The following is a 23,393-nucleotide window of genomic DNA, read 5'->3' on the forward strand; positions in this document are numbered from 1 at the left end:
AGCCAGGGAGGGCTGGGAAGGAGAGCAGGGTCAGAGAGGAGTGGAGGGGGCCTGTGCTGCGAGGATCAGGCAGGGAACCGATTCCGATTTTGCGTTTACCTTTCCTGCAGATAGCTTGTGGCCATATCCTGTTTTTTTTTTTTCCCCCATCCTATTTTTAGGGACAAGTAGCAGTATTCAGCTTTACTGAACAAGGAGGTAGCCACTGCTGGCCTCTCACAAGCCATGGAGCTCTCCTGCAAGGCCGACCGCTTACTGAATTTGAGTGGGGAAGGACAACTGCTCTCCATAACCTCAGGGCCCTAGATGCTGCTTTATACAAAATGTGAGAGATGATCCTGAAGACAGATACTTGACTTAGTGGGATCAACTAATGCCAAGTAAATTTCTGCTGTACTCTGTCAAAAGTGAGATTTACTGAATCATGTTATTTTAGAAGCTTTCACCTGCCCACTTAGCTCTAAACATATTCTATATGCCTTAGTTTCTGAGTAGCTGCTGTTACAGAAAGGCCTGTTTTCAATGTGTTCTTTAATGTTGCTGTAACACTGATTCTCCTCTCTATTGCACAGTAATTCTTCCTTCTGGGATCCACTTGGATAAAGAAACTGATATGGCTCCAGACAGAAGAAATGTCACGTAAGGCATAGGATGAGAAAAGATTGATATAGCAGAGCAGATATCTGATTCTCAGGGTTTTACCTTGAATTATATATTTCAAACATTGTAATTATAACGTTTGAGTACTCAGGTCTGGATTCCCTTATTGAGACACAGGCCATAATTTCTGCAGGGTCAGATCCCTGATGGGCACCTTTAAATTTCACCACTAATTTCACCACTAATGCAAAGTGTTCAGCAGCACTCTGGTTTCTGGAGCATCCAAGGCTCATGCTGAGACCTGTGATCTGCAGGTGTGCAGCATCTTCAGTTCAGGGCTAGGGCTGCCCTGGCCGCAGACAAATGCTTTTTCCTTAGAGCAAAAAGCCCTTCATCTGTCAGCGGTCCCTGCATAAGGAGGGGCACACTGATTTTTTATGGTTTCGTTCATATTGTTTTGGACCTGACTGATTTTTCTATCACTATTCATTGCCTTTATTGTTAGAAAATAGAACACATCTCAGTTCAGGGCTCTGAAATACAAGACTACAACCAAAGTAGCCCCAAACTGTGCCTTGCATTCCCTGTGCTGGAGGCAGAAGCAGCGCCGCAGAGCTCAGCAGCATTCGCAGCTAACTTTGGAGCAGTCTCCGCTTGTACAAAGGGAGCATTTTCCATGCCCGTATTTGCCAAAACTATTTGCTTGACTTTGAAACCTTCCCACATGCCTCTACACAGATGGGTAAAAGGATTGTTTTTCCTTTTTGAGTCACAGTGTTTGTGGACTGCCGTTCCTGCCAAAGAATTCCTAGGAAACTTCCCGAAAGCCTGGGTAGCTCTCTGCAAAAGAGCTTTCCTGCCTCTGCTTCTCCTCCTTGCAGGGGCAAGTGTGGAAATGACAAGGTGTTTTCTACTACGTTTCTGTTACTCTTCAGTAATTTCTAAGAACTGGCGTGTTACTAAACTTGCCTACCTTGCAGCATGCTCCTGTAGGCTGTGTCTGCGATGGCGTAGATATGGGGTGGCATCTCGTGCCTCTTCTTGCCTTTGTACATGTCAATAATCTTCTCTGAATAAATGGGCAGCTGTTTGTATGGATTTACCACAACGCAGAAGAGACCTGAATATGTCTGCAAGGAATAAAAAATGGAATTAGTATCACGTGCTGTGTCTAGTCTGGAAACACAGGCATCAGCTGCATTTAACTAACAGGATTTTATCAAGTAACTCTTCTGTATTCTGAAGTAGTGACTGTGAATGCACATGTGTAGGTGAAGTTTCCAAGTGCACAAATAATAATTTCTAATAATTGAACTGCAAGAAAATGTAGATACATCATGCTTTGATCTTGTTGTGCCGGGATCTCTTAACAGCATTTTGACTTCAGTTATTTCCACTACATAAAGTGAATCACCCTTATTTGGGACATAATACCCTCAATACTTTACAGTATTTCTTTGTATATGTATTTTAAGCATACTGGAGTACATCCTCTGCCAAATTTTGTAAGCTGAAAACTTAGGAACAATCTTGGATTGATGTTGCAAGGTCTTATAAAAATAAGACGTGTACCCCACATAATTATAATGCTTCTGTGAGAGAGTCCTTGAAAAAAAACACAATAGTTTCAGGTGGGTGTCTAATCCGAATAGACACTTCTCTACATGACTATTTCTGTTAAAAAAAAAAAAGACGAAAAAATGTCTTTTCTGTTTACATTCTAATGAAGGGTTTTTTTTATTTAGAAATGTACATGTAGGCAAAAAAAAAGAATATCAATTACAAGTTGTTGGTTGCCCATCTGTGTTTTATTTTAATTCTTTATTTTAGAAAACTCCAGCTTTAATAGAAATAATAGCACATGGCAATAGGTGATGAGCCTTGTATCACAGTTACCCAGAGTGAGCAATTTGCAAGAGTTTCCCATAAAAAAAAAAGGAAATAAAAGAAAGTCTCAAAACCAGAAAATCACAATAAATTTTTGAGATTATAATTGCAGGGGTGTTTCAGACAGATTATGGCTGTTGGCTTTAAAACCATGCCAACTTAAGAAAGCTGAAATAATGAGTTTGTTCCTTATGACTTGGCCATACGTCTGGCTGTTCCCCCCATGCTGGAATGAGAGTTCCGTGGTGCGTGGCCGCTCTCCGGGGTGCCCAGCTCTCAGGCCATGGCTGGGGATGGCTCTCGCTGCGTAGCTCCCCTCACGGGGACAGTGACAGGCCATGTGGGAGGCTTGGCTCAGCCAGGGCCTTGGGCACAGGGATTTCCCTTTCCTGACCATATTAGGCAATGGTGCAACGCGGTCCCAGCGCAGCCCGAGCACTTTATATGGTATTCGGCAAACGGGGAGAGAGCATCCGCCAGCTGCCAGTCCCCAGGAGCAGGTTGGATGCTCCACGCCGAGCGGGAGGGCGTCTTGGCTCCTCTTGGTGCTAACAACAGCCTCCTTTACCTTGGCAGGTTGTTACTGCTGCTGTGTGGTCTCAAGTGAGATATCAGAAAAATCAAGTTGAAGATCTTCACCAGTTCTCAGGATCCCTAAGCTAAAAACTTTGATGTGGAAGGTAAATAACTACCAAGCTAGAATTTCACTGACATTATAATTCCGGATGAAACACTGTGTTAATCATGTTGAAATGAACTTCAGTTTTGCAGGGACAATACACCTGAAAAGTGGTGGGACTTTTTATACTGAAATGACCCCCAGGGCTCTTATGGAGAGGAAAGCAGCACATTCTTTTTTTTTTCAGTACAAATAGATTTACTGCATACATTTAGCTAATAATTCCTAAACAAGTAAGAGAATAAATTTCCAGCTCAGGAGATTATATAAGCCTCCCTTCCCTGGGATTTGTAGGTACGTGCCTGACTTTCATCATATAGAGAATCCAGTGGCCTCAGCAAGGCTGTTTCTGTGCTTAGCCATGTGCTATTGTAGCTAAGTGCAAACTTCAGTTATTAAGGAAGGGAAAAACCTTGATCTAATGACATTCGGGAATCCCCAATTCCAACTGGACTGTGACAAGCACCTTAGCTCAGCTCAGGGAAATTAACCAAGGCCTCTCAATTTGGTGGTTTGTAATTCTAGATATCTGCTTTACCAATACTAATTAAAGACTAATTAATATATATAAAACTTTAAAAGACAAGTGAGCCACTTGGCTGAGCGTGAGATTAAAAACTGGGAAGTTGATTTCTCTGTGCTTTCGAATCTTCTCCCTGACGATACAGTTTCTTTAGAGAGCTGGATCCAGTATCTCTCCCTAGAGGATCTGGAGCCTGCTTGCGCAGGCCGGTTCCTTAGCTTGGAACAGTCACTCCTGGTGGGCTTTCAAGAGACACACACATCTGTGCTGTAAATGCCCAAGTTTGTTCAGAGAAATCTGGTCTTTGGTTCCACTATATATTGTAGTTTCTCATATATTAGAAAGCATTTTGCATTGTGGGGCAAGGATTGCATAAATATCACCTGTAAATGAAAGTAAATTGAATCTACCCTCAATTCAGCTGAAGTTATGTTTATATGGTCGTTTTGGGTGTAACTGTTGACCAAGCACATCCTGTGCAATGCAAAATATAAGGTAGTGGCAGGGCAATTTTTGTCCGTCTTTCTTAATTATCTTTAGTGAAGGGAGAGGCCAGGGAGTTCTTCTTCCCACACAGAGTGTACAGTCACTCTGTGACTTTCAATTCACATTCTGCACTGAATGCTTTTTTTTAATAGTATTTGCTTCAAATTCATGGAGCAGATGACTTGTTTTTTTTCGGAAAGGTTGATGTTTTTTTCTGTGGGAGAATTGGCAGTTCCCTGTTGTGATATTCTAGAGGAAAAATATTAAAAATTAAAGGCTACAATTTCTTTGTTTGTGTGGAACTCCAAGGAAGTCTTCCGAGGAAGTTAGTTAATTCAAAGCCAAAAATTCTGTTTAGGTGCCTCCTATTTTTTCTTCAAAAGGTATGACAGTATCTACTAATGTGGCACTGTGTATTGCTGTGCAGTGTTAAGCAGTTTTTAGATGTCTGAAAATAGTAATAGCTCATTGTAATACAAGACAGAATATTGTAATAATAATTACAATAAGACTATCTTAAAATCTAGTCTTCTGAGTAGGAAGGCTGAATTTCAGATTTTCAGATACTCTTGCCTTTTTCTTTCTTTTATTTTTTCTCCTTTTTTTAGCTCTAGGACAAATTCTTTATCTTATAATTGCATTATCTACTTTTAGAAACTAACTTTCTGCAGGAAGAGAAATCAAAGTCCCACAAGAATCCACAGAGTAAACATATGTTGGAAACAAGAATATCTGTTCACTGTGTTGCTGAGAACGAAAAACTTGAAAAATCTATTTTCTTCCAGGAATCTTAATGATGTTAATTTTAATGCATTCCTGGAGGAATGATCCTGAGGTTTAGCTCTTTTAAGTTATGCATAATAACTAAAGGAATACAATATATAACTATGCTATGTTATATATAACATATCTTATTTTCTGCTTCATTTCTAAACTTCCAATTTAGCATTCCTCATACTAATAAAGAGAGCTCAAGTCTGCTTCTAAAAGCATGTTACTTAAGCTCTACACTTTATTTCACTCATTAGTGATCTGTCATGGAAATAAAATTTTGATGGATTGAAATTGTGGATTAGTTCCCTACAGCATAGCATAGGGAATGTATTTGTAAAATCAAAGATAGTAGCTAAGTTCCGTGGTACTTTTCTGGTCTTTCTTACTATTTGATAACTGCTAATGAAGGTAGATTACAGGGCTGCTAATATGAAAATAGGCATGTGTTAATACACTTATGTGAATTGGAAGACAGAAAAATTTTGATCCAAATTCATATGAATATAGAGGAGATTCAAATTTGCCCAGACTTGCCAATGGGTAAATTGTCCAAAAAGGAAAAGCAAACCATGATTTAGTGGGTGCGCGAGTTTGGTCCAGTAACACTCATGAATACTCTCATTTCGATTTCAGTGGGATTATTCATTTATTCAAACATAAGGTTTTACTCAAGCACCTACCAAAACAGAACTGTCAGCTGCCTTTCAGTGGGAGTTTGGCCCGAGAAAAGGCTGCATGATTTGGCTTTTCCATATGTTCTTTTTACAAGTTACACTTGTGGTACATGATCTGAAAAGTTGTTCAAGTTTCCACTGGAAATCACTGGGAAGCCCCTTTTTAAAAAAGCAGCAGGACTGTGCTCTTGGGTAGCTATCAGAGGGAACTTCTAAAGCCAGTAATATTCTTTCATTTTTTTTAAAAGTTTTGGAGAAGTTTAACTTCATTTAATGAAGCGGTTATATAAAAATTCAAAAGAATCTTTGAATTCAAAAGAATTCAAAAGATGAACTAAATTTTTCGGGTCGGGATTCCATTGCTGAGAAATGAGGACTTGCATGGCAATATCAGGACTGTGTTTCTGGCTGTGCCTGGGATGCCTCTCGCTGATAACAGCACATGGTAGCAAGCAGTAGGAAATGCCATGCGAGTGTTAGTTCTACTTACATAAATTAAACCTGAGAAGTATCTCTCCCGCAGATTGTGCAGCACTGAAGCTTCATTGAGACAAGTCAGCTCTGCCATGTCCTCCACTTTAGAGAACTTGGGAGGGTTCATCTTCTGGATGTCATCCTTGCTCAGTGTCACTTTCTTTCCATTTTCTGACAGTTCAACTGTCACCTCATCCCCTTTCTCTTCCTTGATACTTGCAGCTTCAAATCCATGTTTCTCTGATGGAACCCAAACCAGTCTCTTCGCTGACCAGTCAGCCTGAGCAAGTGGGTTGTTAATGAAGTTTTTGTCCACAAAGAGGAATTTCTCATCGTCGCTGAGAGGTTTTTGAGTCATTTTGACTCAGTAGTCACCTGTTGAAGAAGAAAAAATATTCTGGTTTAAAGAGAGGAAAATGTAGAGAAATTCTAGCCAAAACATGTTTGTCAGATCTGCAGTAGTTTCCAAACGTGGCTGTTACTGTTGGGGACGTATAAGGTCAGGGCAGATGCCAGGGCTGCCCTTCTCTGTGCTCAGCTGTAAAGGCAGAGCAAGTCATGTCTCTGGGGCTCTTGAAGACTTCTTACTTAAGGCCAGCTGCAAAATGTGCAGGTGAGAGGTGACAAATAGCCCTGCAGGCAGAGTTTAGCAGTGGAAATGTTTCTCCCATTTCTTTTATACCATTTCTGAAATGACATAAAGCAGAAGCATCATGGCAGTAAAACAAGTGAGAGGTCCTGAGCTTATTACCTATACTTGCTGGTGTTGCACTACATGTCAGGCAGAAGAGTAAGGCACAATTGGTATCAGCGCATCTAGACTGTCAGGACCAAGACTACCAGCCAACCAGCTTCCTGCATCCTCATCTCTTGCTCATCACAGAGTTAACTGGGCTCGTATACACTCACAATTTCCCATCATACAAGTAATTTTCGGTGCAGACAAAAATACCAGCCGAAAAATGAGATATTTAGTAGAAGAGCAGTTCCCAGGCTGTGTTCCGGGAAGGACAGAAACAAACTTTGCTTGTTGAGGACTATTTCTAATTACTCTAATGACATTTCATGGGGAGATCAATAAGATTAAGGAAAGAAAAAAAGACTTGGAAAAAACATTATTATCAGTATGCTGGTAACGGAGAACTAATTTAGTGTTGTCTTCTTTCCATGGTTCAGACTGTGAGTTTATCATCTTTGAAAGGTAAATGTGCACCACATAAGAGAAAGGAAGGATAAATAAAATAAGCCTGGAAATTATGCTAGCTGCTAGATAGTGTGTACAATGATTCCCATGAGATCTGGGAAAGGGCGGTGCTGGTCGAGGAGCACAGGGAAGAGTGCCTGGCTGACAAAAACATCGCCGGGAGACAAAGGCTGTTTCCTTATTGAGAATAGATTTAGTATTTACAGCATTTGAACAAGCATGAATCTTGAGGGAGTTCAGAGAATTGACTGCTAAAGAAGTCAGCAATCAAACCCTGTAAGCAGAATGATACTTACGGAGACTGGGCTGTGTGGGACTTAGCCAAATAGACACCTTGTTTTCTTCCAAAGGTCTTTTTTTTCCCAAAAGTCATCCCACAAACTAATGGTTTTGTTTTGTTGCAAAGCTAATCTATGTGAGGGGTCTGAGAGAGCAGCATGGATCGTATACAGGGTAACAGAAAGCTTAAATAAACAAAACTAGGATTTTAGAGGTGCCTGAGGGCATTAGATGATATCCCGTTGAAATTCAGTGGAAACTAGATGTCCCAGCTCCTTAAACTCCCTTGACAATTTTGTCATCTAAACATCCCCAGCTTTCCTCTAAATGTCTTCGTTCTAGAGCCATCAGGCTTGTCTGGAACGCCCCAGCAGGAGAATTCACCCAGGACATGTGTGTGCACACCGTGTCCGTCGGGCTGTGGGTGACAGGGAGCGAGATGGGCACCGGTGGCTTCTGTGGATTGCTGCTCCCTGCGCTGTGGCCGTGTCCAGCGAGTCTCCGTGAGGGAGCTCTGCTGGATGCGGTCCTTCACTAGCTCCCGGGGGAATCTTGGAAGAGAGCTGCAAGAGGAAACTATTTGACCTCTGTGTGGATTAAGGCAGAAAATGTTCCTGTGTTGCCAAGAGGGCTGGTGGAGCTGCACAGCTCCAATAATGGAGATGGTATTCTCTCCGGCCGTGTTTTCCAGCTAGAGCCCGGGGGGTGAATCCGGCCTGACTCTGTGTGGCCCAGGAGGAGAGGGAAGCACAGGGGGCACTGGGGGCATTTCCCCACTGCCTGTCCTGCCATAGGGAACGCAGAACATGTGGCGAGAGTGACAAAAGGAGCAGGGGAAGCCCTCGATGCTGCTCGACACCTCGTTGCAGAACCACAGCATCGTGGATGCCCTGTGGCCTTCCAGCTTGCGGCCCCTGAGTGGCTCCGCTCACTGGCAGTGGTCCCGGGAGAAGCGGGTGCTGCCCCTCTCCTCCTGCGGCACGGACACTGGACAAGCTGCAGAGCTTGGAGACAGGAGGTTTTTCTGCCCTAGATCTAAGCACTGTGCTTTTGCTGTTGAATGTACCGTATGATCCTGTGAATACTAGTTTAAACACGTTAAGATTGTACCCTAAAGAAGGAGATATGCAATCTGAATTGGCTCAACAAACTCATCTCAAACATAGACAATGAGTGGAAAACCATCATTTGTCTAAAAAGTTTTTTGAATGGTCCTGTGAAATTAGAAGATGAAGTCTGAGTAGCAGCTGTGTAAGACAGTCGTAACAGAAGGAATTCAGGTTGCATCTGGATTATAAAGTCTGGATAAATTAACCTCGTTGCTAGAGGAAATTTTCTAAATGGAAGGCATAGAGGGTGGGCTGCAAGAAGTCAACTAGGCTTGTCCTAGTGACATGCTGTGCAGAACTGTTGTTGAGAACCTTTCTTGAGAAGATATGTGAGCCCTTAGCCATTCCTTGGGTTTATCCAGTGCTGCCTAAGAGAAATGGAGACTAGTATCTATGCAAAGTCATGGTAAGAGGTTTTCATCCATTTGCTTAAGAAGATGATAGAATCATGTAGAAGATTAAATCGCTTTTTACATTCAGATGGAGCTATCCAGGGAGAGGGAGGAGAAGCAGTGATAGTGAAACAACTGACATGAAGTTTCTTGCCTTAGAAACGTGCTGAATTTCACCAAGATCTGCATACCTTGTTTTATTCTCATCTAAACCCTAAATGAGCATGTAGGCATGGGAATATATGGTCCCTGCATTGCCAGGGAGGATTCTTTCTATCACTCTTCTCCTGCCCTGCTGCAGATAAGTCCTGCCGATCTTCACTGTTCTTTCCCATATCATGTCAGTGACAGAAGTTGAATGCTGTCCTTACAATCAGTTTATCCTGAGTATATTATTCCAAGTATACAGTATAAATATCTCCAGGAAGTGCGCTTAATTAAAAGGTTGTTGGCCAAGCAGAATTGCCTCCTGGGTCATAGCTTAAAGGGACTGCTTTTCCCCTAATGGGAAGATAAATGACACTTCTCCCTTCCTCTGCAGGATGTGTGTGTCACTATGAAAGCTTATTGCAGCTGTACAAGGAAGAACTATTAAAACAGAGGGAACACTTCTCCAAGTCTATGAATTATTTCCAGAAATGAAGTCCTGCTCAGGTAAGTGGTTTCTGATGGAAGGATCTAACAGTAACGTGCTATTTGACTTGAACTGCGTTTCTTGGGCTGCATTAATTCTTCACTAAGGTCTTCCCAGGTTGCATATCTGTTACTTTTGCAGTACTTAACTGAATTACCCAACGGACTATTACTTGAAGAAAATAATAATAAAAAAGGATGAATGCTCATACTGTGTCCTTCACTTGGGAACTTGTTCCCTAGCACAGCTGGCTCCATCAGGAGCACTGCTGTTGATCCTTGCTGGCCTTTTACCTCTCCCAGATGGTCCCTGGGATCCCCCTCAAGGCTTGCTCTCATCACAGATGTTTCTATCTAGACCTGAAGGTATCATGAATATTAGTTTATTAAAATTTTTCAACAAAAGAGGGTAAGTCAGTGTTTTAAAAGATAACATTCTTAGTAACTTCACAGAGCTGTCTTTTTGACGAATACTTAATGTATTCAATCGAATTATCTATAAATGTCTTGGCCTTCCTATCAGGTTTTCTAACCTCTGTTAATGCAAGTTATTACATAACTCTGATTAAATACGTGGTAGTTCTTTTAATTCTCCGTAGAAATTGGCCCACGTTATTACCTATGTTATAAATTGTAAGAAAGAAAAGAAGGGGAAAAAAATGGAGTCCATTATCTGGGATAAATTCCCTTTATCTGGGAGATAGCAGATATTTCAAATACTCCAAAATACCATTCTATTAAGTAAAGCAGATACTGTGAGTTCATTAGAATCCATAAATAATCCCTATTTTAACTGGACTGTGCACAAGTTGGAAAGTTGTCTCTTGCTCTTTTTTTTTTCTTCTAAAATTAACATACTTAAAAGCCAACAGATTTGCAACTAATAAGCCTCAGTGAGTTATAAAGAGTCTGGATCCTCTGCATACATCTATGCATGCTACCATATATGGCGATGTTCTTCTCAATACTAGCTGTTCCGCAAAAATGTAATGATAACAAATTCAAAACAAATACCTTTTAGGGACTAGCGTGTCAATTGCAAATGAGATAATAAAAATCATTGTTTACATCTAAGCGAACGCAGCCAGAAAAGAGTATCATGCACCAAGCTCAAGTGACTATTTAATCAAGCGCTTCGCTTTCCAGGGGTTCATCATTTTAGCCTCTGTTAGTGGCTTAAAAGATCTTGGAACTTCCAAGAGTTCAGAAAGTTGGTCCATGCACAGCATCTTTTTGAAAGCTGACCCTTTGGGGGAAATTTTCAGTAAAATAAAAGGTTGGCTTGTTCTTAAGCAAGCATGGTTTAGGAAGATCTAATTGAGAAATACTAATTGAGGTAATACTAATCTCTAATTGAGAGATACTAGGTAATATGTTAATGATGCACTATCTTATGATTTCTGTTATATTTAAAATATCTCATATTGCTTATTCATTATATTCACACACATACACCTCTCACATGCACTCCTGTGTGTGGGTGGATGGGATACTGACCCATACATACGTGCATGTATAGGTATATATGTGTCTCTGCCAAAGAAACCTGTTAACTTCTGGGATAACCCTGAAGCTGCTTTCTCTACTGCCATCTACTGTTTTCTGAATTTAATCACAGTATTTAGAAGTCGTTGCTTGCTTTTATCTTTAAAATTTAAAAGCTTGTCTTTTACTTTTAAATTACTCAAATTAATGCAGTTCAGTGACTTATCTAACTAGTTTTGCCTTAAACCTTATTCCTCACATACTAAAGTATGTATATCTAATAGCAAGCAATTTTTTCTTAATTTTTAAGCATTTTTCCTATGTGACTGACAAGCTAATTATTCGGTTATGTTCCCATTAAACAGCATATGAAGTGTATTACTTCCCCTTATTAGCAGTGAAAATGCAGCAGTATTTGAAGCAGAGGTCCTGCACCCGGGGGTCCCTTGCTGCGGTTCCCTGCCACCCTGCGCAGCGCAGACCTGGGCATGGGACCCACTCCTGCCCTGCAGCCAGGTGTGACACCTGCACCGGCCTCATGCCGGGTCACCTGTACACGCTTAGCAAGGTACAGCATCTCTGATGCATTTAAAACAGAATTCAACTAATGTCATGCAAATCAGGGTAGGTCAGCTGAATGTGTCTGGTAGTTTTGCTGCCACTTCCGAAGTAAATCAATCACTGCTCCTGTTCATTGATAAACTCTTTTTCAGGTAATATACAAAATGTGTTTGCAAAACAGTGTAATATCTAGCTTGCCAAATTATCCCATCCTACAGAGCGCTGGCTCCCAGCCCCTTCCCCAGCAGGGATCTCCTGGGGCCCCGTGGTACTTACGGGCGTCCAATTAGGGAAGCAGAGAGTGAATTGGAGAGTCAGGAACCTGTGCAGCCAAGAGCCGGGACAGTCCAAGTCCTCGCTGCCTTCGCAGCCTCCCTATATAGAGGAGGAGAAGCTTGTCAGTGGGGAGGGGCCCTGGAAACCACATCCTGCTGGAAAATCCTCGCCGTACCTGGCTTAAACAAGATAGACTTAGCCAAGGAGCCCGTGCATAGGAGGGTCTAACTGCTGCCCCCTCTTCCCTAGGCTGCTCCTGAGGGAGCAGGCAGGTGCTTTTTGGACTTTCTTAAATGTTTGTGTGTCACAGGAAGGCAACAAAGAGGTGCCCCTAGCTCACAAGTTGAGAAGTTTTGCTTTTTCCTAGAATGAAATGATTTAGCCAAGGAAGTGGGCCTTTAACCCCTTGCTGCTGTGGCAGCAGCCTCACCCATTATGGCCCCAGGCCAGGAGAAGGACAAAAGCCAGACTATGGTCCTGAGCTGCTTGGGAGGCCCTGCATTTACATGGGCTAAGCTGAGTGCAGGGGCTGTGGAGGAGAGGGGGGTTATTCCTAATGCCGGGATGCAGGGGCGGAGGTTGCGCTGGGCTTCCTTGAGTTTATGCAACACACAGAGCCTGGGGCTGCATGGGCCTTGCTTGCCCCTGGGAATAGAGGGTTGTTTCCCAGCTCCCTTTCAGATTCCCCGAAGTTTCCTTCGTGATGTGGTGCTCAGCTCAGTTCCTGAGAAAGGACTGTAAATAATTTTTCATTTTAAAGAAATACCTCCCTCTGTCCATAAAAGGAAGAGCAGAACTGATAGTTAAAGCGGAGCAGTCCCTGGGATGCCATGGAAAGAGCAGGAGGCAGCACTGTCTGCTGGGAGGGGGGAAAGGAGGACATGGTGCTTGGAGCCAGACCTGGGAGGCTCTGGAGTGATCTGCTCCTCGTCAACCCTCCCTCACACCCCCGAAACCTTCAGGCCCAGCCTCCACTAGTAGCCAACAGCCTTGTGCAGCAAGACCTGTGGATGGAGACATCCCAAAAAGGGAAAGCTAGGATGCTCTAGGAATTCCCATCAACGTGCCAAATACAAAATACCGAAACAACCCCCACTCAGCAACAGGCTAAATATGGTGTATACCCAATGGATCAGAGCACAGTCCTGGGTGGAATAATTTCCCTTGACATCAACAGTCCTGTCCTCTCTGGAAAATAAGCTCTCAGGGTGGTGGGGGGGTTGGGAATCTCATTGGTCTCAACATCCTAAAAAACTACCCCCGAAAGGAGGCTGGGCTGCAAACTTCTGCTGTCACCAGGTTTCAGTGCCAGTGTTTGCAGGTGTGGGGAAGACCCTGGGTCTAGATCTGGCCAGTGCTGCACAAATCTGGGCAAATAGCATGGAGGGGCAGAGAATGGGAATTCCTTCCCTGACACATTCCAACATCAGCTTTTCGATCACATCCAGGCCTTAGCTGGAAAAGACCGGTCCTACCGACACAGCAAGACTTTCCACGGGCTGCACTCGGGAACTTCGGATGCAGGGTCACATCTGCTGCCTTGCAAGTTATCTGGCGGCCGCCTCGCCACGCAGAGCCCTCCGGGACCAGCGGCGATAGCGGATTCTTGCACGTGTGATTGTGCTGGAACAGAGCCAGGGGAAATGATAGCCCAAATGTAAATCCAAGAAGCTGACCTTCTTTAGCAGAAAAGTTCATCACTGAGTACTTCATCTTGCTTTTTTCTGCCTTTTCTCTCTTGCAAGCTTAGCTTTTAAGTAGGAGTATAATGAAATGCAAGGGGATCCTCTGAAAAGAATGATCAGATTAGCAGTCATAAAACTCATCCTAAGAAGTCCCTTGTAAACCCATACAGCTGTTTCACAAAACCAGACACATTTTAATAGTAGCTTAAAAAGGAGTGGAAATTATTCCTGCTGGTTTGCAAACCACTGCATGTGCACACGCAGGCTTGCTGTCTGGGTAGTGTGTTTAACAGAGGCTATGGTAGAGGGTGATATATGATGTGACTTTAAACTGAACTGGAAAGTTTAAAGAATATTACTGCTGGGAATGCAACAGTGGCGCTCCTGAGCTATGTGGAGTGGGAACTGCTAAGTGCGTGGCCTCTAACTTGACTTAAAAGTTAACATAAGAACATACTAATCATATAGCCTGTTCAGAATTTCCTAAATGTTGAGGTGTTTTTTTTTTTTGTACCAAAGCTGCCTCAGAAAGAAGGATAGTGAAATTGGATGATTAAAATTGGGGCCCTGAATCTACCAACAACAAAATAAGCTTAAAAACTTTTATTTTTAAAATATTTTTCTAGAAAAAAATACAGTATTGAGCAGTCTGCACTTAAATATCTCCTTGCTGAAGTCGCACTGAAAATATTGTACTTGAAAAGAGCCTTGAGAAGGAAAGAAAGCAACTTCCAGCTGTCTTACCACTGTTCAACCACAATACAATGGAGGAAAAGAAGAAAAACATATAATGAGTTACGTTATTAAGTAATGTACAGGTAAACAAATTATTTTCAAATTTATTTTAAAGTTTATGCAACAATATTTCTTCTTTAAGCTGACAAATGCAATTGGAAGCTAAGAAATGTAAGAAGTGGTGGGTTATTGGAAACCAACAAATAAACTTGTCAGCTTAACACCTATGTAAAGATGTACACTTGCAACAGGAGGCCTCCAAAACAAAAGAAAATTAAGGATAGAGGAATCTGACAAGGCAAAATAGTCACAAACTTTTTATCTTCTTAATGTTACACCTTGTGCTTAATGCTGGATGCGGGTCAGAATCCTCAACCACCTCAGAACTGAATTTTTATTGACCTGATAAACTCAGACTACATGAAGCATACAGGTCAACTCTAAACCAGCTGGAAACCAACTGCTAATGAAAGAATGTCTTTTAAAGTGTGAACAAATATTTCTGGTTTTCTCTTCCTAAACGTAATCGTAAAGTGGTAATCAGTTGTCCGGAAAAGTGATCAACTGACACCAAGATGCCACTTGATAGAAAGAGTTGTCAGGAAGGAAAGTGTAACCGACTCCCTGGAGCCTGCTGATAAAGCTTAGAAAAATTCTTCTGTGTACATGACAGAAACTAATACCTCTGAAATAACACCGATGCTCTAGATTCTAGAAACATAGTTTCCTCTGATTTTAGAGGAGGGTAAAAATTTCCTTTTTAATACATTTTTTAAACTTGTGTGTTAGGTTCTTCCAATGTGCTTTCCCTATCTGATATCTATGCCAAACTGCACTGCCTCCTTGTCATCTTCATTTGCAATACCACACTTGGACAAAGAACAGCCTCTTTTAAGTTAACTCCTACCCCTAAATACTGAACTAGCTTAGGAAAGAACTTTCAAGGAATATTTGTAAGTGCATCCTTATAGCAGAGGATTTGCACTTCCTCTTCATACTTTAACAAAGAAGGCAAGCTGACACTCAGAGAATTTGCCACATGTCTGAATTAGAAAGATGCGTTCGTGTTTCATTTGCTGTCAGGATAAATGCTGGACTATTAGAATGGGATTACACAAGTATATTTTCATAGATATATTTCAAAGCTTTCTTGTACAAATAAATTTACTGAAAGCATACTGTTTGTTTGTACAATGAATTCTCGTGTTCCAAAAAACAAAATCTTTGCTATGGAAGTATTACAGAATTAGATGAAACTAATGTTGCCCAGAGAGCAAATAGGGCAGCTCCTACCCTCTGTATCAGCAAAGCACATTGCACTGAGAGCTGGCTCTTCCACTGCCCAGGCCGAAGAGAATGGTCCTGAAATTCTCCTCTATCCAAAATGGATTTCTACTCTGATTTCAGATATGCACCTTCACTTAAAAATGTTCTTCTAGCAGCCTTGGCTTTCATGGTTGTGGAGACCATGATCATCCTGAAGGGATGTTCTTGGAAAGGGATGAGGACCAAACTTCCATTCATCTTCTTCCATCAGAACAAAAATATTGCTTCATTTCTGCCACTAAAGATGTATGTATGATGTATGTCCTGGGGGGCTCTGTGACAACTGGCAGTTTCTGTATGACCTGTACTGGGAAGACACAAAGCGGGTGTTTAGTTGGGCTTTAGTTACACTGCAAGATTTGCATAGCACTGAAAGTTACAGCTTCTGCGTTTTCCAGCAAAGGCTTTTTTTTGCCCTTGAAAAGACGATTCAGACGATTCTGAATATACATATTAATTTGACTCACTTGGTTATGGAGAAAGAGGCACCTAGAATTTAACCTCTGAAAATGCAAAATTAAAAATTCAGGGTTTGGTGTGCCCAGAAAAATCACAGATGCATTCCTTAGAAGCTCATTTTTGCAATTTACCATAGAGGCACTTAGAGCTCATTGCAAAATGAAGATTTGTAAGCAATATTTTGAAAGACAAGTTTTCCACTGTATTCTTAGAGAGAGGAATGATGAAGAGAGAGATTGGTGATTATGTGAATGAATATTTCTGTTAACGTGGCAGGCAAGAACCGTAATAAGGAGGCAGAATCCCTGATGATAACTTCAACATAGAGCCTCAGCTAAGTAGTTGGATTTGATCGTCATGTTAACACAGAGCAAACAGCCAGGGTATACACAGGGATTAACTGGCTTACTTAACCCTATAATCAATTACAAAAGTTTTAAAGATGTATTTGAATGAAGTAAATCTGTAAATATATCCCTGCTCCCCACCGCTGTGGGACCAGTCTTGAAAGAATCAGCAAATGTGGAGGGAGCTGGCAGCACGGCCAGGCACAAGGAGGGCTTGAACTCACTGCTCATCCTCGAAGCAGGTAAATGCAGCTTCCCCTTGTATTATACCCATAAACATTCTCTGCAACTTCACCTCACAGCGTGGACTGTTTATTGAAATGAAAAACACCTCTAAGGCTTAAATGGGTCTAATCATGAGTAAGGCAGAGACTGTACAGCACTGGGTGCTCTCACTAAAATTTACAAACTGCATTTTCTCTTCCATTTTTATGAGTGTAGATAACAAATCTGTTGTTTTTGATGTACCCCTACAAGTTCTGCTTTTAAAATAATAAAAGTAAATACTGCAGCTAAAATATAGTTATGGGAATCAGTAATCTATTATCAACTTTATTTTTACTTTCCCCTGACTTTGACCTTCATGTTCTTTGGGAAAAAAGAAAAGCTCCTGCCCCTGCCATATACTTAGCTTTACACCATACAATTTATAGCAACTCCGGATGGAAAAGACTTGCCTTCATTTGTTTGCTAGCATGAAGATAAATATAGTCCTGGTTTCCGGAGAAGTAAAAACAAGTATTTCTTTAAACCATTTAAATTTTATTTTCAAATTTATTTTTCCATACTTATCTGAAAGTAGCAGCAGCTACCTTTTAACAAAAAAAAATTAAAATACTTATTTTGAACCCTTTCAAAACACCACACATAATAAAACATTTTTATTCTAAAATGTAACAAAAAAATACTCCACGACATCATAAGAAAAAGTGCGGGAATTATGTCTTTTCTGATATATTTTTATTTTTATAAAAGAAACCAGGTACTTTTAGGTCCCATTCTAGACAGAGGCTTGACTAATCTGACTTCATATACAGTTTTCCTTCTATCAGCAGTGGAGGAAGATGTCCTTTGCTAACATTTGTTTTATTTTTTATTGGCAATTAATATGATCCTGTCTTCCTGTCTGGTAGCTTTTACAAACTGAAGTGGTCCCACTGGACACGATGGAACAACTAATGCAATGAGTCCCAAAGATCTTTGTATAAGAAATGAACATATCAAAGACATCATCTGTTTATGCTCGGTAAAACAAGGGGTTCCTCGATGACAGTGCCAGCCATCCTTCCTGGTTCTGGAATTCTGTCTGAAAATGAAGCACAGACAAGTGATTCATGAGTATTTTTATGTATCTGCAGATCAAAGGATGTAAACTTTTTTTTTTTAATTCTAATATGGAACCTCGTACAGAAGATTATCATAGGAAACATGGCCAATTTTACAGTTATATTTTGTCTACACAACTATATAGAATAAGAGATTATTGAACACATTATTTAAGATGGATCTAAGACAACTTCAGCTCAGGTATAATGAAGGAATTAACAGAACCACCAGTTTTCACACTTTATATCAGGATTCTCTGTTTTCTTATATTACAGTTTATTGAAACACTCATTCAACAACATAAGATGATTTCTAATATGCAAAATAAGTTATATGTTAAATATAAGACCTGAAAGATGAGTTTATGAATGCACTTCATCAAATTAATATGAAGCGTCATTTAAATAGCTAGGTAATTGGTACTTGAAACCCATTGCCTTTAGGTCTCCACTGACATATTCCTGAAACATATGTAAAAAATAATATCAGACTATAGTTATCTTAAGGTTAAAAGCCTTAGAGCTGAGCTTTATTTTTTTCTTTAGTTCGAAGAGCAACAGATGATAATATCTGATAAGCAAACCTGAGTCCTTTAATTGCCTCTAAGCAATTAAATCTCTATGTGAAATTCTCTTAGGGTCAACAAAGTCAAGTGACCTGCACAAAGTCAATTTCAAAACTGAGATACAAAGTTCTACTTAGAAAAGAACCTTCTATAACACTTAATTTAGTATTTGAAAAATGGAGAAGTTTCTGTCAGAAATAAGAATTTTCTAACAGAGAGACCAGTTAGAGCAGTTTTGCCATTGAAATTTTACTTCTTTGGCACCCTCTTCTGGCAGAAGGGAAAGAACATTGTCTCAATTAATCTAATTGTTAAAAAAGAGTACTTATTCAGTACTTCTCTCACTTTTTAGATTTCTTAAGACTATCTCAATCCTCTGGTTTTTCAAATTTTATGGATTTGAAAAAATTAATAGGACTATTAATAATAATATTTTCTAGTCTTTACCAGTAACTGCAGTAGCAGTTTTTTATTTCTAAAACCCTAGCATAAATGCCATGGCAAATTTACTTCCATCTACTGATTAGAATACTACATCTGTCCAGTTTAAATGTTTTTAGCATTTTACAGTCTTTAGGCTTTAAAAAAATAAAACTAAGCAATTTCTTTTCCCCCAGTCCTTCCTTTTAGTATCTAACAAGTAGTTACAGCTATCTTAGGATGAACAGGAACTGCTTATATAATTTTCAACAGTGCATCTTAATAAATTTGGGTGTTTGTAATTTAAAAAAATGCTTTTTTTCTAAATAAAATACATTCCCACTTCAGAGGAAAATTACTACTACTGACACATGTGATGGCCAGTCAAGTAGTTTTGAGGATGATAGATTTGTACAGCATTTATGCTGTCTCGTTAGCAAAACAGTAGAAAAGAGGAGGCCTCGCAGCTTTTTAGGTGGTCAATTATTTAAACAAACCTAGACAGGTAGTTCCAGAAGTCACAGGTAGGTCTTTCATGAACTGAATACAATAGGACATTTCTTAAATGAATACATGAGCAACAGGCATGTTCAGGTCAAACAGCTTAACTATTTTTGAGGTATAAACAGTGTTGTATTGAGGAATATTTCCTACCAAAAAAAAAAAAAGTGTCAATTCAAAACATTCCTTGCACACAGAAGAAGTAATACTGTGTCCACCTCCATGTTGATGCAGTTATAAGCAAATGTATTATGCAGAAACACTAATCACAAAGAAAACTCCTGCAAAAATGACTACACTCACCTTTTTGATTTCTTTCAGTAGTTGGTTTGCCGAGATTCTGCCTTGGATAGTTCAGCAAAGACACTTTTGGAAGAGTACTTGATGTACTTTCTTCTTTACCACGATGTAAGAAATGAGCTATGATTCCATACAGTAGAGGTCTGCTTAAGAGAGAAAAATGACATAAGCAGTCTATGAAGTCCATGAAATACTAAGCATTATGCTAAAAACAAACAAAAAAAACAAAAAACCAAGTTTTTAGACCTTAATGTTTACTCTTACAACATGTACAAATGTCCTTAGAATAATTAAAATATATTATGCCAGGTGAAATTATATAAGCAACCACAAACCTAAGCTCATCCTGAAGACCAAAGTCATCTCAAAAATCCTGCACCTGGTGACACTTTCAACTCCAGATCCCTTGTAGGCAAGGAACCACAGCCTGCTTGCGTGTGAATACAGACCCACATTTCCACTCATGCAATACAACGTATCAGACTTTGGTACTCTACTTACCACCAGACATCCCAAACTTGATTCTTCCTTACCACAGGATAGATGGTTTGAGCCCAAACTACAGAGGACATTGAGCACTGTCCTCAGAAACCTGTTTCAGTACCTTATCTCATGGACCATGTCGTATCATATTATGAATTTATATCTAATCTCGGAGTGTAATAATTTTTATTGATCTGCAAAAACTGACAGATAGGCAAAGAGCATATTTATTCTCTACCTCTCACTGTAGGGAAGACTCTTAACTGTTAAGAGACTTGTGGTTTTGAATGCAAATAATGGGTCCATTTTTGAGATTTGCTGTTAGACTAGACATGTGCTCTAGTCACACTAACAACAAGGGAGATAACATTTAAATGTGATTTCTAATAATACTAAAGTGAAATGAATGTTACTGACAGTGGAATGTCATGTGCAAAACAGAAAATACTGTGATTTCCCAAAGCACTCCTTACATTGATCTGCTATTTGCGTCTTCAGCAATGTTCAGCTCTTTGACAAGAAACTCTCTGTCCAAAGGCACTTCAGGTTGGCCAGATTCTGAAAAAGAAATTTCCACAGAATTCTTAAGATTGTTATGAAAAATATAATCAGTGTAACTTTTGAAGTCTGAGAATCAGAGTATACACTTTTACACTGAAAATACCCAACTTCATTTTGTAAGGCTTCATATTAAGAATATTTGCCATAGCATATTATGGTGTTTATGTTCACTCTAAAAAAATCTAAGAAAAATATTAAAGTCTTATAGCATTATGATGAATTAATCAGAGAAACTATTTCTTCTCTAGAAAAATACTATTATGAGACAGATTGCACACATTAAGTAAAACAGACTACGCTTCCACTCCCTCTCTCCATTGCAGTGAACACGTCTGTAATTTGAACAGTTAAATATACTAACACATGAAGTTATCACATATCAAGTGTAATTACATGTAGTACTAGATAAATCAGAGCTACCTGTTAGTGGATGTGGTAGTCTAAACAGCTCTCAAATATTGATATTTTAAAATAGCCGATTAAGTAACATTTAACATGTTCCAAAACATTAATGTTCTTCGTGTATTTAAAAAATATATAACTACAACCTAGTTTCTGATAAAATTCATGTGCATGAGTTACCAGGATTGTTATAAGTCAGGCTATCTTTATGTTATTACTTTAGATTATTTCTCAAATAATTTTGTTCCTTCATTTGTAGGGTTTCTATTAACTATTTTACCCAAATGCCATTGAGAAAAAAAATGCATTACATGCTTAAAAAAAATACTGTCAACCATTTTCCAAAACAAAATTGAACATTCCATATTTCCATTTTGCAGGCTGTGGGAAGTCTTCTTGCTTATGCATCAATTTCTCTGTCAAAGCATGTGTCTCAAGGGAAAACAACAAAGAGTAAGTGTTTGGGGAAACTAATGATATGAATTATCTTAATAATGCTAATAAGGCAGTATAAAGAGTCTGTGCCTTATTTACAGCCATTGGAAGATAAGACAGGACAGCTTGGTCACACTTAACTATTGTCGTAAGCCCAGCTGAACAATGATGGTAACAGGTGATGACAATTAAAACAGTAAAAAATGTACATTTGTCCCAATACCTGCAGTTAAAACAGATGCCGCATACTTGTATTTGTTATACTCCAGGTATTCACGGATGAGCTCATTGATTACCAGGTTTTCATGGCACAGCGGTGGCCGTGGTTGGCTTTGGTCATCCAGTGCATTAAAAACTTCAGCTCTGATCCTTGCCTTGATTTGCCCGAGTGCACCTCTTTTTTCCAGAGTGTCCTTTAAAACTATTATTGCAAAAAACAAACCAAAAAGAACTGTTAACATGAAGCCATGCGTGTATTAAGTGACACTAACCACCAACGTTATAAATGTAGTATTTCTTTTTTTTCCAGGGACACTAACACAGACAATCCACCCATTTGTATGCCAGCAGCAACACTGGGCATATTACCAAAAACAAAACAAAACAAAACAAACAAACAAAAAAAAGAAATGAAGATTTAATTTGTGAATAGTAAATAGTGGTTATGGTGATTTCAGGAGCGCGTTTGACAGCGTTAGAGGCTGGAAGATGCTTTCAGAAGCAAAGCCCAGAGCAAGGTGGGGACAGGGCCGAGCGGCGGCGCTTCCCAAGGACCTCCGTGAAGAGCCGCGGGCCTCGCCAGCAGCTTCGAGGCCCAAGGGGCCGCCGGCTGCACGAAGAGGGCCCGGCCGCCCTCCCCCGCGCCGCTCGGAGCGTCCCCCGCCACCTGCTTTGAGCTCCGCCACTGTCGCCATGGCCCAACGGCTCCGCCGAGGCCCGGATGACAACGCGCCCGCGGCGGGCAGCGCGCACGCGCAGCGCGGCGGGCGGGGCGGGGCAGCCTCTAGCGGGGCGGGGCGGGGCGGGGGGCGCGCGGCGCTTGAGCGGGGCGCGGTGGGGGCCGCGGGGCGCGCGCGCTGCCTGACGCGGCGCGGCCGCCTGAGGGGAGCAGCCGGCGGCCGGGGCAGGCGCGGGCACCGGCACCGGCACCGCTCCGCGCGGCCGCCCACGGCGGGTGGCAATGCGGCCAGCCCGCTGCAGCGCAGCCCCTACTGGCGCTTCACCGGCTGTTAAAGCTGCTGCGGTGTCTGCTCGGCGGGTGTGTGCGTGTGTGCATGGGCGGTGTTGGGGTAGGGCCTTGGCGTATGAGGCATTTCCCACAGGGAATGAGGTCCGCGTGGGTGAGCTAACTGGAATTACCATGATCTGCCTGGAGCTTGGGCTGGAAGGAAAGTGTGAGTCGTCTTAAGCAATTAATCACCCATCGCTGTGGGACAATTTTTTTTTTTTTTAACTTTTCCTCTCAAAGCAAATGCATACCGTTGTCAAAGTAAATATCTGGCAAGGAGGGATGAATGAAAAAAATATCCAGTAGTAATGGAGAAATGAGTTGATCTCATCCTTTAATGCAGCAGTAATGAGTGCAGGTGCGTGGCCCAAACACGGGGTTGCCTGTGTGTGTGTGCAGCAAAGCCCCCCAGTCACACACGCCATCCTGGGGCTTCTCCTCCTCTGCTTCCTTCCAAACTTCCCTGTGGTTTGTGGGTGGTTGTTTCCTTATGTGTAATTTCCAGATTATAAACTTTTTGTGCAGAAAATTTCAGAACCCCAAATGATTTTTTTTTTCAGATTACAAGGGAATGCCTTATCGAT

General features: G+C 40.9%; 2 protein-coding genes across 2 annotated transcripts in view; both read right to left on the reverse strand.

Moving 5' to 3' along the window:
* The window catches only part of MYH11 (myosin heavy chain 11), a 58,371-nt gene extending 46,267 nt beyond the window's left edge, over positions 1 to 12,104 (reverse strand). The window contains 3 exon segments of the mRNA XM_088523185.1: positions 1,574 to 1,730; positions 6,114 to 6,472; positions 12,037 to 12,104. Of these exon segments, the coding sequence (XP_088379311.1) occupies positions 1,574 to 1,730; positions 6,114 to 6,455 (499 nt within the window). The 5' untranslated portion in view covers positions 6,456 to 6,472; positions 12,037 to 12,104.
* A 5,700-nt stretch (positions 12,105 to 17,804) lies between these two features.
* Positions 17,805 to 22,520, reverse strand: CEP20 (centrosomal protein 20). Its single transcript, XM_088522992.1, has 5 exons — positions 22,468 to 22,520; positions 21,805 to 22,002; positions 20,657 to 20,741; positions 19,704 to 19,843; positions 17,805 to 17,894 (listed from the first exon to the last, which is right to left on the reverse strand). Exons 1-5 carry the CDS (start codon positions 22,493 to 22,495, stop codon positions 17,818 to 17,820), a joined length of 528 nt encoding a protein of 175 aa, XP_088379118.1. The 5' UTR covers positions 22,496 to 22,520; the 3' UTR covers positions 17,805 to 17,817.
* Positions 22,521 to 23,393: the final 873 nt, after the last annotated feature.

The sequence above is a fragment of the Tinamus guttatus genome, unplaced genomic scaffold, assembly GCF_059628265.1.
Source record: "Tinamus guttatus ecotype Peru unplaced genomic scaffold, ASM5962826v1 Tinamus_guttatus_pri_ptg000172l, whole genome shotgun sequence".
Taxonomy (NCBI): Eukaryota; Metazoa; Chordata; class Aves; order Tinamiformes; family Tinamidae; genus Tinamus; species Tinamus guttatus.

Coding starts and splice junctions, on each gene's coding strand:
- CEP20 (XM_088522992.1), bottom strand. CDS start 22,495: ATGGCGACAGTGGCGGAGCTCAAAGCAG. Junction 22,003..22,467: donor AGTGGCGGAGCTCAAAGCAG/GTGGCGGGGGAC, acceptor TTGCAATAATAG/TTTTAAAGGACACTCTGGAA. Junction 20,742..21,804: donor GGCATCTGTTTTAACTGCAG/GTATTGGGACAA, acceptor TTTCTTTTTCAG/AATCTGGCCAACCTGAAGTG.